Source organism: Diabrotica undecimpunctata, chromosome 2 (genome assembly GCF_040954645.1).
Source record: "Diabrotica undecimpunctata isolate CICGRU chromosome 2, icDiaUnde3, whole genome shotgun sequence".
NCBI lineage: Eukaryota > Metazoa > Arthropoda > Insecta > Coleoptera > Chrysomelidae > Diabrotica > Diabrotica undecimpunctata.
The window spans coordinates 38,012,927-38,029,743 of record NC_092804.1 but is presented as its reverse complement, the minus strand read 5'-3'; the positions used below and the strand labels follow the sequence as shown (position 1 = coordinate 38,029,743).

General features: G+C 31.1%; 2 protein-coding genes across 2 annotated transcripts in view; one reads left to right on the top strand and one right to left on the bottom strand.

Annotated features, from left to right (window-relative positions):
• Positions 1-5,791: 5,791 nt before the first annotated feature.
• Positions 5,792-6,505, bottom strand: LOC140434428 (ubiquitin-conjugating enzyme E2 N-like). Its single transcript, XM_072522689.1, has one exon. It carries the CDS (start codon positions 6,371-6,373, stop codon positions 5,918-5,920), a length of 456 nt encoding a protein of 151 aa, XP_072378790.1. The 5' UTR covers positions 6,374-6,505; the 3' UTR covers positions 5,792-5,917.
• A 252-nt stretch (positions 6,506-6,757) lies between these two features.
• Dredd (Caspase-8 Dredd) overlaps positions 6,758-16,817 on the top strand; it is a 49,889-nt gene continuing 39,829 nt past the window's right edge. The window contains exons 1-4 of the mRNA XM_072522687.1: positions 6,758-7,251; positions 7,517-7,635; positions 9,695-9,896; positions 12,944-13,263. Of these exons, the coding sequence (XP_072378788.1) occupies positions 7,122-7,251; positions 7,517-7,635; positions 9,695-9,896; positions 12,944-13,263 (771 nt within the window). The 5' untranslated portion in view covers positions 6,758-7,121. The remainder of the gene's footprint in view (positions 7,252-7,516; positions 7,636-9,694; positions 9,897-12,943; positions 13,264-16,817) is intronic.

The following is a 16,817-nucleotide window of genomic DNA, read 5'->3' as shown; positions in this document are numbered from 1 at the left end:
TAAAAATTTACGACTTCCTCTCTTCACTGCCGATAAGAATTGCTGTGTAAAAGTGCAAAATATTTACATTGCACTAATTAGGCTTATAAATAAAAATCTAGAGGACAAATAAATTAAATAACAAATCAATGTACGATATAAAAATAATAGGATTTTGGTTTTAAATTCAGCAAAGTATGTTTATACGAGACGAAAACCTCGAATTCCTTGGGAAAAATATTCCCATGAGATTTTTTGCATAATCACAAAAAGTGGTCCTAATTTATTAAACAGTCTTGTATAAATCCATTTTTAGGTTGTGATAAGTTTGTATGTATAGGCCGTTGTTGTAGCCATCGTCGTCGTCGCTATCAGACAGTTCTGTTTCAGATGATTCGCTATCCTCATCTAAATTTATAATAATCTCATGCGCTTCATCCAGAATGAATTCTCGGCAGAAATATTCTTTTTCTACTTTATCAACATGCCTGCAAGTATTTGCCCATATTTCTGACGTGATTTTTACTAGTTCTAAAACATCTGCTAATTTAAAAGCAGTGTTTCTTGCTGCAACTTCATTTCTTAAAATGGCCCATATCTTTTCAATTGGGTTAAGTTCTGGATGATATGGTGGTAAATGTAAAACCGAGTGGCCGTGCTGTGCTAATGATTAGTCTACAGCATATACTGGGTTTTTAGGTTTAGCAATGAGTACCTTATTGTATAGCTTCGGTTTTGTTTCGCTCTCATCGAAAAATATATTTCTTTCTGGAACGTAAATTGGGAAGAAGTTTGTCTTTCATCCATCAATCATTCATATAATTCTGGTGATTCATGTCATCATGATAATCACCAGTTTTTTGTCCAAATTTGAAAATGAGAGCAGTATTTTCGACAAATACATTTCTACCACCACAATGTAAGATGATCCGTTGTTGCCTTTTAGATACCGGAGAGTTTATGCACTTGTTTCATCCATTATCCCAACGTTTTGGAACTGTACGGGAATTATGTATATCAGTTTCATCACTATATACAATATTTCTATTTACAAAAAATTGTGAATTACTTTAAAATTAGCTATAATGTAAATAAATAAATATCTTACTTTCAGATTTGTACTTTTTAGTTTTCTTAGAAATTCTGTTCTTTTGGTTCTTATGTCAGTTTTTTTCAATTAAAATTTTCCTATTGTCTTACACTTTTCTCCATCTAAATCCTAATTTCTTCACAATTTTTCTGAAAGAAGATAGTTTACCAGTTACAATTCCTTCGATTCTAACAGATTCGTAAACAGCTTTCAAGGTAGGTCTTCTTTTGTGGATTTATAGTAGCAAACATATAAATGGTATTTCTTATGCCGTGTTTCTCAAATGGATTGACTGATGACTTAAGGCTGGGCTTGCAAATACTTGTTCTGGGTGGTACAAATTGTGTTTTTACCTTCCTTAATTATCCTCTTCCCTGTACTTTCTAAGGTACCAGTTGCTTGATCCACTCGCTCTATTAGGGATAAAGGAGTTGTGCAATATCCCAAATCTTTTTCCCGTTTCATAAATAAATAAACATTAAAGATAATTTGTCTCTCTTGTCTATGGACCACTTTTTCATTGTTACTTTCCCTGTAAAACCGCTAGATTTTAGATAATATATAAAATATTAGTTATGTTTGAGAAAAACATTTATAAAAAAAATGAATTGAAAGGAAAAGTACTTTAAAAGTGTGTAAAGCATTTAATATTTCTAGCTGAGCCCCTTCGGTTTTATACACTCTAGGAACTAAATGCTTTACACACTTTTAAAAAATGTTTCTTTTTAATTCATTATTTAATTTAATTTCATTATTTAATTTATAAACAATAAATTTATCAGATTTTACACACTTTTAAAAGAGAATTTTTTTAAATTAATTAATTTGTCATAAATGTACAAAACATAAGTTATTTCCAAAAAAAATTTTAAAATAAACATAATTTAACTTACATTTTTAGAATCTCTCTGTAAAATGTTAAAAACGGCTTGAAACGCAGTGAACATAAATAGTACCTCACTATAAAATATTAAAAACCATCGTTCACAAAAAAAATATTAAAGCTATTTCACTAACGCAAAACTAGTTCGTCTCTGTCTCGCTACGATAGCGCACTGAAGAGAACAGCATGTTTTTAGCAATGCCTGATACCATTGTTTCGTTCGTAGATCGACATCACTAAATGATTATGTCAGGTCCACAACATTATGAATTACCTATAATTACAAAATTTTATCAAAATTGATGCCTGTTGATAGAAATCGGAGGTTATGTCATATTTTTACTGTGATACCAAAGAATATAGACCACTGGACTAAATCCAATGTTGCTGTGGCACAAAAACGAAATTATCCACAACAGCTTTTAGACAAGACAAGAGACTAATGGTTACTCTAAACCAAGCACAAAATTTCTGGGGGTACATATTGACCAAAATTTAGATTTTGGAGTGCATATAAATGAGATCTGTAACAGGTTAGCATCTATCTGCTACTCTTTCAGAATAACAGCAAATTATTTGGACAACAAATGTAAACGAGTTGTATATTTTCCAAATTTTCATTCTGTAATGCGATTTGGAATAGTTTTCTAGGGGGGAAGTGGTTATGCTGAACAGGTTTTTATATTACAAAAAAGAGTAATCAGAACTCTATTTAACTTGAAATACAGGGATTCATGTAGAGGTAATTTTAAAAAGCTAAACATACTAACAATGGCTGAAACATACATATATGAATGCTTACTTTTCATTTTTAAAAATAGACATAAATTCTTGAAACACATAACAAACCATAATACTAATACACGAAACAATCTCATAAACTATAATATACCAATACATAGACTAACAGCATCTGAGAAAACCACAGAATATGCCTGTATTAAATTCTTTAATAAACTGCCTTAAAGCATCCAAATAGAAACTAACATAAATAAATATAGAAAGTCTGTTCAACAGTTGCTCATACACCTTGAACCATACAAAGTGGAAGAATACCTTCAAGCTGACCTTCAGGGAGACTGAGGGCTCTTATCTGAATCTAAATGTCACTGTTATTATCAGTATATTTTAATATTACTTTTATGTTAAGTGTAGGTTGTTACAGCAACCATTATAAATTGTAATTGACACCATTCTCTCTATTGATGTGTGAACATCTCTATTTGTGAATCCTGAGAATAAAGCTTTTTTCTATTCTATTCTATAATGAAGCCATTTTTAGTTCAAATTTTAAATGGTATTCAACAGGGCTGATAATTTATTATATTTGGGAAAAAATTTTAGTTGTTTTTTTGGTGAGTTGACAATTCTATTTAAATTCATTTATTCAAATAAACAACAGCATTTAATATAAAATAATTACATTCTATGTGATAAACCAACAATTCAAAAAATATGACATAACTTATGTTATAATCCTCTTTTTTCAGACTGCAAAGTCATACTCTACTTTCTTATTTCATGAGACAAAGATTTGTGAACAGAAAACTGTTAAATCAAATAAGCAGTATTGCCGATCTTTTATTTGTGACAAAATTTAATTTTCTGAGAAAATAAGGTATATCTGCTAATTCCAAGCAAACCTCGAGTCTAATATTACTCTAAGGTACTTTTCTTCACTCACCAGATTTAGATTTATACCAATCAGGTTCAGCAGACCTAATTTCTCCTGGATAACATCTTGTTTTTGAACTTCTGGGTGTCAATGTTAATAAACTCTACATTAAATTTGAACTCTATTCTGTAACTATAGTAGTACTTCCACCTAAAGTTAAGGTAATTTAAGGTGAAAAATTGTAAACAAAAATATATTTTGAAAGATACTTTTAATAATACAAATTATTACTACATTAAAAATACATATTCACTGATTTTGAGATTTTTCAGTACCAAACAATTGCCATAGGGAGGTAAATATTTGTAACTAGATAATTAAAATGGACTAGAGATGACCATAGTACAGCTTTAGTTAAAAAAATATTTAAAATTTGAAGATTGAATCATTTTCAATATCACAATTTGCTAAACATACGTAATGTATCCCAAATTGAAGCAAAATATGGTAAAATTCAAAAGTACTAAAAGTAATTCTAAAAACTATTTGTTGATTACAGATTAAAGAATATTGTGTACATGACACTTGAGAGTATTATCAAAATCATTTCCAAAAATAGTATTTATAGATTTCCTCTTTATTTTTATTTAGTTGTTCCACATTTATTCTAATAATTAAATTGAGACAACCAACTAAAGCACTTTTTGTCCCCAAATTTATAATCATGTCATGTTGTAATTCTTATTAACACATTATTACTAATCAGTATTACATTTGACATTATTAAATATAACTTACTATATGGAATTTATCTGTTAAAAAGGCATTTTTTTTGGAGAATAAAATAAAGATCCTATAAATAAAATTATTGCTTTAGTTTGAGACACATTTTACACACCTAACAAATTTTGGTTTGTCATCTTTTTTGATCTATGGCTATCATCTTGGCTACATACTATTGTCATAATGTATCATTTATACATATTGCTACCTTGGTAAAGGACCCACATATTCCAAAAACAAGTTAAAAAAATGAATGAAAAAAAAAATTAAAAAATCAGTATAAGTTTCAGTTTGAATTATTTTAAAAATCTTAATTTTTTACAAATTAGGTTTCCAAAAATTTTAAAATTGTCAGATTCTGGTATATGATAGTGTTTCAATGTAACAATAGTATAATATAGTGTCTAAAATAGTCTTCGTTTGGGAAAAGCACCAAGGCTAACTTTTGAGAACAAAATGTTGTTTTAAAATAGTATTTTATGAAATAAACGTTTTTCATACCTTCTTGCAGTCAAGATATTCTGACAAAATTTTAAAATAACAAGTTTTGCATAAAATAGCTTTTGACGCAAAAAATATAAATTGGTGGAACAGTAAACATGGATCTAAAAAGTATATCGGAGGAACCAGATCTAGTGCTTATTTGCCCAGAGACATAAAACTAATTAACAGCATGCAAGGGAGTTATAACATCTATCACATTTACAAAAGACCTTGTCGATTGACAGTTATAATTTTGTTCTGAATATTCCTCTTATTTTTTAAACAGCAATTGAAAAAAGGTTATTTCTTCATACTTACTGCTTTTTGTTTAAAATTTGAAACTTGTTTCATTATTTACACATTTCATCCCTATTAATATTCCAATACTACTGTTTGTAACTGACATTACATGAGATAGATGGCTAGTCTTATTGATTCATTTTCTCGTTACATAACTTTTTTTGATTATGTTTCAATCTACATAGGCATATTATACCGTTGTTACTACATCACATAAATTTTGACCAATGTTTATTTTTTTATAAGTTTATAAAAGTGTACTTACAAAAAAGTTAATCTTTCATCATATTTGAGTACTTAAAGGAGTCCAACATTCAGAGGTCATAATATTCACATACATGAATAATACTCCCTCTGTAAATTGTGAGAACAGAAAAAAAAAACAACAAAAATGAAATATAATACTATCCAAGAAGTTGTAGGAAAAATAGTTTAATGTTTAGTTATTTTGGGTCCATTTTGCACAATGAATCCAGTATAAATAAATGTTGTATCATATTAAGTAAATTTTTGAAGTAAACGCAAGAGAAATGTTTTCAGTTAGTCTTCTGGCCTATTAAATGAGTTACAGAGGCTTACTTACTTAATATGTGTAAATAAGAATATTTGTTAGTCTCCTCCACCCAAAACAACTTTCAAGTCACTAAATGATACAAAATTTTTAAAAAACACTACTTATTTATAGTCAATATGAAAAAACATCACATTAAAACAAAATATATTATTATAACATTTAACATGTTAATACATAGTATCACAGTCAGTCTTGTGACATTATTGGAGATTATTCCATAGCATACAGTCTTGTCCATTCTTTTGCTTTGAGCACTGCTTCATGTTCTCTACTTTTCCACATATTAGCAACATCATTTGCAAGGGGATCGTCAGGGTTTGGGCTACTCAGTAAGGCTTGAACAGATAATAGAACAGTCCTAACTTGAAGTGCGGGCGACCACTGGTCCTTTAAAATATCCAAACATATTCTTCCTAATTTATCTATATTAGGATGATAGATTTTTGTCAAAAACCTAACATTTGGCGGAGACATTGGATAATTCTCCGGTAAAAATAACTCTAACTTAAACAATCCACCTTCATAAGGTGATCCAGCAGGGCCTGCCATCACCACATGAAAATATCTGCAATTGGATTCATCAGGTGTTGCACTAATGCCGGGAGGAGGATCTTTTGACAAATTTTTTGTTTCTACCATGATACGCTTTTTAGATCCGGTAGCCATTATATCAACCAACTAAAGATGCCTAAAATTTGGTACTCACTTTGTAATTTACCTATATTTTAATTGAATCATCAAATGTTTTATCTTTACCGGAAATTGCACGAATGCACGGTCAACTGCCTTCAAATTTATTATGTCAAATTCATAAAATCAGAAGAAGAAAAATGGACTTTACAATTTGGCTATTTGGGAAGTGTCTTCTAATACAATATTTAAAATGTATTTTTATTTGCGGTTCCAAAGATCTTATCAGATATTTAAATGTCCATGTGTTTCTTTTATTTGTTGTAGGTGTGATTTTAAAGATTTAAAACAGAATTATCATATGTATCATTATATTATGTAGTAGGTGGTGGTATGGTTAAAAACATAAATTTTTGAAATACGTCAATTACCAAATGAGAAGAGAGAAGATATCTTTTATAAATAGGTTTAATTATAGATATATTAATATTTGGAATGTAGAAGATAGATTAGGATTTATACTCCCAATTAGTCTTGTTTGGTAAATTATTTTAACTAATTTTGATTTCAAAATATTATTAGACTTTATTTTAAACATTGCAATATTTTAAAGCATAATTCCTAAACTTTAAACAAAGCCATCATAGGGACTTCCCCGTTGATGTCGTCCAGAATTTTAAAGCAAAGGACAAGATTGCTTACGTACTGTTTATCCTTGGCTTTTACATTTGGTTTAACTAAGGATTATAGTGCAGTTCTGCAGTTATATTTATGATAATATTATATGGACAATAAAATGGGTAATATCCTAGAAAAATTAAGCCAAAATCAATCAAGCAAGTATGATGATACAGAAGACTCGTCTACAGAAGATTCTTCTACAGAAGAAATAGAATCTGTTGAGGAAGAAATTAGTAAGTATTCTATTTCATATATAACACACATATTAATAATTTGACTGAACCTTTTGTTGGAAATATAATATTCTTGTGAATGGTATGGTATTTCATTCAAAATTCTAATTTTCTAATAGTTATGTGTTTAAATACATTGTATATTAATCACCTAAGCAGAATCCATGTATATAAATTTTAGGTTTGTAGAGGTCCTACATTTTTATTATACACCAATTTTGTGTGAGAAGTTCAAAATCAGATTAATGGGTTGCTTTTGTTTTAGTCAACAATGAAACTACTGATGCATCTGTGCATCCCACTGTATCTCTCCCAAGCCCACAAGATGTTCTAGATCTTGACAAAGTAAAATATATTGAATGCCAATTAGATTCAAATGAAATAGTAAGTACAAACTTAAAGTATTCTATATTACCTTACTTGTTTACACAATTATTTATCACAAATTTCATCAACATTCTAATTCTCAGTTAAAAATTGTGTTTTTATGGGATTAAGCCACAATTGATTGTAATGAAAATTCCATCATTCCATCCAAAATTAACTAAAAATTTGATGTTTTTATTTCCACTCCAGAAATCATTAAAAAAATATATTTAAGAGTTGTGTTAAAAAGGGGGGAATAAGTGCCAAACAACGGCAGTTATGGATATTGTTTCTTCATCTTCAACCCTTTCTTTCTGTGAAGTTGCCAATCAAAGTCACTGTCCAAGGCAACAACATTTGGGTTGATATCCATTTTTCATGAAAGAGTCGAATCCAAAAAAGTTAAATAAGTGATACATAGAGTGATCTGACAGACCACTTGCAATTTTATAAAAATCCAAACTCACTGTACAATGTGCTGACAAAGCTACTCTCCACGAATGCGGCTGAGTGACTGCTCACTGTGTTCCCTGAAATATGAAATTAAACTTTCAGAACTTGCAAAGTGTCTGTCTGGCCACACAAATGTGGTAAAGTGTAAGTAATTTTAAGTATTGTGGCATATTAGATTTACCTATTTAAATAATAATAAAGATCTATTCGATCAGGCAAATATAGTAACTTTTACAAATCAAAGTGGATCTCTAAGAATTAAATATTTGTAGTTTGTTCATGAACTCAAGGAAAAAAGAAAGACACATTTTTGAATTGAATATTATTCACCATAAACATGCATGAATTAAAAATAATTGGTAATACAACTGTAAAGAGTAGTGGTGTTTAAATATTTAGCTTTGTAGATAACAGAAAATGGAAACCAAATTAAACAAATTTGGGATTAGGTTAGGATTGAAATTCCTATTTTCCTACTAGTTTTACTAGAAACATAGGAACACTTGTTATAAGACTTTTAAACTTCCTTTTTAATCATAACCTTAAATTAGAAATCTACAAGGGAAATGTTTATAATACTTATGATGTTATTTTTAACATTTATGTATGGTGTGGAAACCCCTAAAACAAGCAGTAATAAAAAAATAATGTGATTTATCAAGAATCTGATAAAAGTATAAATTTGTATTATATTTAATAAAAAATATTCTGGCTTAAGAAGTCCATAATATATATAGAAATATTATAGTTGCAGCTCAATCATTCTTAGAAATATATTTAATAAAGTGTAAGTAATCATTATTTAGCTAAATTTTGTTCATACAAATTTTTAAGTATGTGTGTGAAACTCCGGGTGACATTCATAATACTGAGGTGCTTTTTATTTGGAATCCAATCCAAAATTTGGACACCTCTTACCAGCTTGGTTGGTTTTAAGTATTGTTTGCCTCTTGTGATCTAGTGTCTCACAAGATATGGTTGACTTTCAGGTTTTCTGCTATTAAACCATATATGTAGGTGTCATTTAACTGCCCCATGTCCAGTAAGAATGCCAGTTATGATTCTGAGCTGATTCTGGCTTGTTCACTGCATATTTCAGTCAAAATGATACTCCACTACTGCAGATTTCTATCCTTGTGCAGTTTGATATCCATCTATGTACCAGCAGCCTGGGTTGTATGTTTCCTCTATCCCTCTCTTAAGGTACTTTATACCAAATACAAAGGCTACCATAAAGTCATCATCCATATGGTATTTCTAATTTCATTTATTATGTTACTGTGTCTTGATCCCACCATTACATTACTTCTGTTTTTATCCAGTGAAATTTCCATTTGCATCTTCACTTTGTAACTGAATGATTGTAGTTTTTTGAACAGTTTGTTTTAACCAAGTGTGAGAAAATATTTACCTATGTTTTATGTAAGTTCAGAAAATGATTGCTTATCTCTTAATAAAATACAACAGTGATTGTATTGTTTTAGCATAGTGCAAAAAACTTATTACATACAGTTCCTAATAAATAATATTTTCTCCAAAAATGGAAGTTTGTTATATTATATTTTAGTTTGGTGTCCAAACTTTGGTCTTATGTGTATCGAGTATAGGAAATTGTTTATTTCAGATTTCTCTGATATATTTATTGATGGAAGACAGAACAGAAATCGATTTTCATCTTCAGACTGTTATTTTGTTACTGCAAGGTGGCAACCGAAATGTTTTGTTTCAATGGGCTGAACATCATTCACAGAAGGGACATATGTGGCAGAATAAATTGATTGAGGCCCTGTGCATCATCAAACATTACAAAATCTTAAATGACTTAGGTAAGTTTGAGAAAAACCAGATTTTTATATAATATTTGTAAATTCACATGATTTTACAACATAATACATCTTTTAGATTTACCAATAGTAGATCTACAATTTTAAGAAAGATATCCCCCTGGCTTTGTCTAGAGCTGTCATTAAAACCTTAAAATTCAGTAATGAGTTGGATTTCCTCCTAAATATACTCATCTACTCTGCAATGCATGCCTCGAATAAAGTGATCGATATCTTCCTGCAGTGTAGAGAGGTCCAAGCATTCTGGAAATCTGGACAACCTTCTGTCTGAAAAGTCAAGTTCTTTCTGTGCGTCTTCAGTGGACTCGTCATCAGCGAACCTGTCGTCATCGAACCCGTCTTCGGACATCTTTGAGCCGCAAGTAGTGGGTTACAAACGAGATTTGTCACTACATAGTTCCATTCCTGATCACACCCATTGCGTTCTTGGCACCACAGTAGTCTTGCTTCCTTACATCCTTCGGTTAACAGCAAGATGAGGCACTGTCGATAAAATTAAAGATGAGAAGACTATATTCTCTGGTACATTGATCTCATACCGATTTCTTGTGCTGTAGCAGGTAGCCATTGATCATCAATTGATTAAAGTAGACTTTACACTACATGATTTTATCATATGACAATATCATATGAGATTTGTTATGATTCCTCGTTTCTATAATGTTTTAAAAAATCGTGTTTACACTGCATGATAAGTTATGACTTATGATATGAGTGACAATGAGTAAGGTTTTATTGCTTTTTCTTTTTGTTTATGGTCATAGAGATACTAGACACAGTATAGGTGTCAACTATTAGATTTTGAAACAATTGTAATGGAAAATAAATTTTTGATTGCATTGGCTTCCCGACTTTTAATAATAATACGCCGGCAACAACTGCGTAAAGCGTACAGCAGTAAGAAAAAAAGATCAGACGCCTTTGGGCTCGCAGGTGGCTCTTACGAAGAAATCGTGGACAGGGTATATCAAATTAGTGTTGATATTATACCAAATTAAAAACAATTAATAAAGAAACTAAACTAAAATTATGACAAGAAGACTAGAAAACACTAAACTAAGAATAAAATAAAATAAATAATAAAAGAAAAATACGATACAATTTCAATATCAATGTAACAAACAAAAAATAAATAAATAAATAAAGAATTTTGTCTCTCGGTAAGGGAATGTCGCTGAATTGACATAAGAATAAGGCGCGATATTTAAATATGTTGGTGTTATAATTTATGTGTTATTTTTACCCGTATTATTACCGAAAATCATATGGTTTTATCATGCGAAATAGGTACCGTCCTATTCTCCTGTGACAAGCTATGACGAGCCGCATGACAGTGCTTATGACAAATCACACAGTGTAAACATGTAAATTTCACTTCATGACCAAATCATATGACAAATCACATGATAAATCATGTAGTGTAAAGTGTGTATTAGAAAAGCTGATTCCAGCTTTTCGCATCCCTATTATTCGCACTCTTTTAAATTCACATAATTATTGGTGAACATTTTTGAGGACAGCAGCTGTTAGGAGTGGATACCGGAGAGAGGAATATAACTCTCAGTTGGTAAGAGACACTATATATTTACAAACACTTGAGTCAAGGAAGAAATTGTTAGATTTATGTTTCATGCATAAAGTTATTAATGCTATTATAGATTGTCCTCAATTGTTGTTCTTAATTGTTATCACTCACTAGCCTTAAAGTACCCAGTAGAAACAATAGACAATCGGAAATCTTTTCAGTGCCATTTTACCACACTAATTATGGTATCAATGAACCAACTACACGATTGGTCCAGACTGCTAATAGCCTGCCAAGACAAATAAATATTTTTGACTCCAGAATTAATTTATTTAAAATACAACTGAAAAACAACAAAAAGGGAATTCCACCAGAACGAATTTTAACCAAGAAAAGCCAAGCAGTTAAATATTTAATCTTTCCTTCTGTAAAGAAGTAAAAAAGGGGACTATTAGTGTCCCATCTATATTAATAAAAATGAATCGCCGAAATGTTTGTACGGGCACCACTTGAGAACGACTGCACCAAATAGATAATTCTTTTGTTGTGTTTGTTATTATCAGGAGAAAGAAGGTTTATAAAAGATAATTTTCAAAAATTTTTACGGATAGACCTTAAAAACAGTTTTTCTGTCATTTAAATCGCAATATAACTAATAGATGGCGTCATACTATGAATAACAAAGGAAGCTATAATTAACAAAATAAATAGAGAGTTATTGAAGACGTATTTTTGTCATCCTTTAATAAAAGCACATTTATTTGACTCACCTGATGGACTTTATTTAGGACCAAGTTGAAAACCTTACCCGAGCCTCTGCCGAAATCGCGCTGCATCGTGAATCATGTGATCACTTTGACCAATCAAGAAAAAAAGTTTTGAAAACAACCAAGTGTTTATTGTCACTTATCAGATTCCAATTTAAATCAAGGTAATTTAAAGATAAACACTAAAATGTTTTCTTCGGAGATTTATAACGCGTAGATGGAAATCTTATACAGGGTCGCACCAAAGTTACTGCTGAATTAAATTAATTTTTTTAACAAATTAAAATATTTTTGCATCGTTACACATTTTAAAGACAATCAAGTCAATTTGTTGGCTGGGCCCCCTAGATCTCTTGATTTTTCTCCCATTGAACACGTCTGGGACATTACGAGAAGATTTTTTTCAGTTACATCATCCTCCTCAGACTATAGCGACACTTAGGCACTAGATACAAGTAGCCTGGGATGCTATACCTCAAGAGGAACTCGATCATCTCATCAGGATTATGCCCAGACGTATTTTTGAGTAAAGAATATATTGTGGAGGTCCAACATATTGTTTTTTTTTATCAGTTGTATTTTCCTAAAAGATCAATTACTACTTATTTAACCCTAAGTGAAATGTAAATAAAAAATTGCTTTAATAAATTCAGTATTATTGCGTGTTAATGTTCTTTTTTCTATGTCACTTAGTATATTTTACCTCTTTAAATACCTACATGTTAAATTTGTTTTAGGATGCAACAAACAACTGGTAAAAGATCATTATTTACCAAATAACATCCAATCTTTACACATAAATAAACTGAAGAAAGCAGTATATCTAATTTGTGATGATTTTGATCCGGAAGAAACGAGAATATTTCTGATGTATATGAGACAAAATTTTATGCGTAGACATGTCCCATTTGATGAATTTGGCATAGACCACAATCTTGAAGTTTATTTCTTAAAGTGGGAGAGCATCAGACAGCTTAATTTTGAAGAAATCAAATCAATTTTAAAAAAGATGGAACAAATGCTGCTGTATGATATGCTCTGTAGTGCTCTAACTGAGGTAAAATATTTTACAATATAATTTATGGATAACTCTTTTTTACTTACATACATATTATATACAAAATTTAATCATTTTTTACCAAAATTATATTTGTTTGAATAATCTTATGGTTCAATTAATATAGTAACTGATTTTTGTAACATATTTATTATAATCCGTCACACAAAGTGGCCAGAGAATCTCTAAAAAGTTGCATTATATCGTTGACTAAATGTAATTTCTTGCGTAATTCTTCTAAGGGTAAAGGCATTAGAAAGTTTTGTCATCATATTCGGAGAATTAATTACTATTTAAATGGGAATAAGCCACAATTAAAGGTTAAAATACGTTTATTGACGTTTCAATTTCCACTTCGGAAATCGTTCTCAAAATACAAACATTAGCTTCAGAACAATATTCGGAGAATGACTTGATATAGTCATATATCCAAAGTATGAATCCATTTTTGTCGGCAGAGGATGCGATTATTCGATTATAAGAATTAGAAAATAGCTAATATTACGTTTTAATACTTCTTTTTTATTTCATTTATTGGATTTTGATGGGTATACATTTGATGACTGGGTATACATTTATGAACGTGATTCTCCCATTTTCGGAAACCTTTAGATGCCCAATACCATCTAAAGTAAATTAATATTTAAACCTTAATAATTAGAAATAGACTAGGCCTAGAAAGCTAAATTATATAATTAAAAATAGGATTCTGCGTAAGAAGGTAAGAAATAATAATATTACAAAGTATTTTTTAAAACCAGAATAAATAAAGTAACTATTTTTTATTATATATTTATTTTAGTTTCAGCACATAATTTGTAACATTCTTAGTTTTCCCCTTCTTATGCAGAATCCTAACGTCCCCTCCTTCTCATATCCAATTGCCAATCTGTGATCGGCAACCATAGATACACTAACACAAGAGGTTGAATGAACCATATTTTTGTCTCGGATACACCACTTTTTAATAATTTCATGAGTATGTCTCACACATTTTATCCAAATTTCTGTGTTATATTTGTTTACTGCCTCTTTCCACATATTTATAACAGCACTATCAAAATTTCCATCTCTTATATACAATATACTTATTGTAATATGACTTGCAGTTTCCTCACAATTATTCAATATCGTTGAATACGCAGTGGTAGTCTCAACACTTCATGGCAGTGTTATATTGGTAGCTCATCAATTACGTATATACACATCCCTGTTCTGTTCATTTCTTCATCATAATTCCCATGATAATCTGCTTCTTTATATTTTGAACAAAATAATATACTTGCTTCAGTAAAAAATCCTTTCGAAGAACCAGCTTGAATAATTATAAAACGTTTACCATCATACCCCTCTGGGTTATTTACACCTTTAATAACTCTGTTGATAGGAAATTGTTTTATTTCCCTTTGAACAAATCCACGTTTCGTCCAAAAAAAAAGGTCTCTGGGATGCACACTATTAATATTTTGCACACGAAGAAACTTGGCTCTTAACGCAGCAATATCCGTGTTTTCTAGTTAAATCTCAATTTGTTTAACAAATGGATAACAGATGTTTTGCCTATAAATACAACTTCTTTATCCCTTCATTCATTACTTATACTTTGCAGAGTAACAAGAGTCTCTAAAAAAACATGTAAGTACAGAATAACTCACACTGTTCTGACTAGTTCAATTTATAGAAAATAAATACTTTGTTTTTCATGTTTTAATTATATTTTCTTTTTAATTTAATTCACTATGAATTATTTCAAATTCAAAACTCACAACAAAATTGACTTAATATTGTAGCGAGATTAAATAAAACGAGCGATTCGAATTTATATAAATATATTTATTTATAAGTTTGCAGTTCGGTAATATCTTAACAACTAAACTCACTCATAACATCGGTACATATATATACCAAATCTTCTGGGGTAGTCCCACCTCTAATTCGTTGTTTGACAAATGAATTTCTGCAGCGCTCTATACATTGCGAAGGTTGTCGATGCCATTTCGAGATGCAACCGTTACATAGGCTATGCCGAAAGCATGTTCGTAACACTGCTCCCCTCTTAGATCTGAGGGTTCCGATCAGCAACTCTATATGTAGGCCCAGGATGGCGGAATCTACAGGCCTCTCCAGCTCTGCATGACCCCCTCAAGAAGAAATAACAGTCTACTGACTTTGAAGGACACGATCTCTTTGGGTTAATGCAACACACAGTAATTATTACGCCGGTTTCTCGGAAGATCACTTCAAGCATGCTTCTGACAATCTTCCAATCCAGATTTTCTAGTGCATGGCCTATCTGGGTAAGGCCAAATTCTTGATGTCATAATTGCACACGATTTTGTTCAAATTAGTTAGAGCACGCCATATATCCTCGTAGCTTGCCCTGTCTGTATACGAATTCCTGGTCACCATATACAGCAAAGATCGAGGGCCATCTTCTAATCTCAGTACTCTTCCAACTTCAGGCTGCTGATTTTTTAACTCGTCTAAACGACGGAACTTCTTATAAAATACAGATGAGATTCCTTTAGTCATCTCAAGATCTTGGGCAACACAATGGGCTAGAGAGACGTTATGCGGAACACTAAAAAGATCCTGCTGAACTTCTGTCGTTACGCCGAATCTAGTACTCTTTCTCTCTGCGTAATTTAACATAAACTCATTAAAGCTTAGTCGCCGGTCATCTTTGATCTCATGTTGAAGGGTTTGGGTTTCTTCTGTTTCATTTGAGCCAGCATAAGGTGCATGACGATTTATGTGAACTACTTTTGGTTTACCTTTCGGCAACTTCTTAATTCAGTATATTACGTCATTTATTCTCTTTTTAATTTTATACAGACCCTCCCATTGTCTTTGCAGTTTAGGAGACAAACGCCTCGACGACGTTGTGGATTAACCAAACAAGATCACCTACTTCATACCTTTCATTCTTGCATCGAGAATCGTATTGATCTTTCATTCTGTCACTGGCTAACTGGATGTGTTGTAGGGCAAGTTCATGAATGTTGTTCATTCTTAACTTCAGGCGGTCGACATAATCTTCGCTTGCAACATATTCTTCGGAAGGTCTGCAGCCAAGCTCTAGGTCGCAGGGCAAACGAACTTCACGACCTAACATCAGGCAGGTTGGAGTCTGGCCTGTAGTTTCATTCACGGCCGAGCGGTATGCCAAAAAAATACGTGTGTGCCTGACCAAAGATGCTGCTAGTACAACTTTCAGTAAAACAGTTGCGTAAGCAACTAAAAGAACGCAATGAAGACTGCAGCGGGTCCAAGGAGATCCTCCAAGAACGACTGAAGAATGTTCTTAACAAGAATCGAGATGACCCAGAGACATTCCATTTTCAATCAGCAGAAGAAGCAGTTTTAATTAAGATCGAAGAAACTTCTAAAAAAAAAATGATGATAAATTGGAGAACGTTTCCAAAAGATTTGATAATATGTTTCAAATTATTAAAGAAGCAGCTAGACAAAACGAAGAAAAATTCGAAAATGTGTCTAGAAGATTCGACGAGACTTCTCAAATAATTAAAGAAGTATGTATTCAGAACAATGAG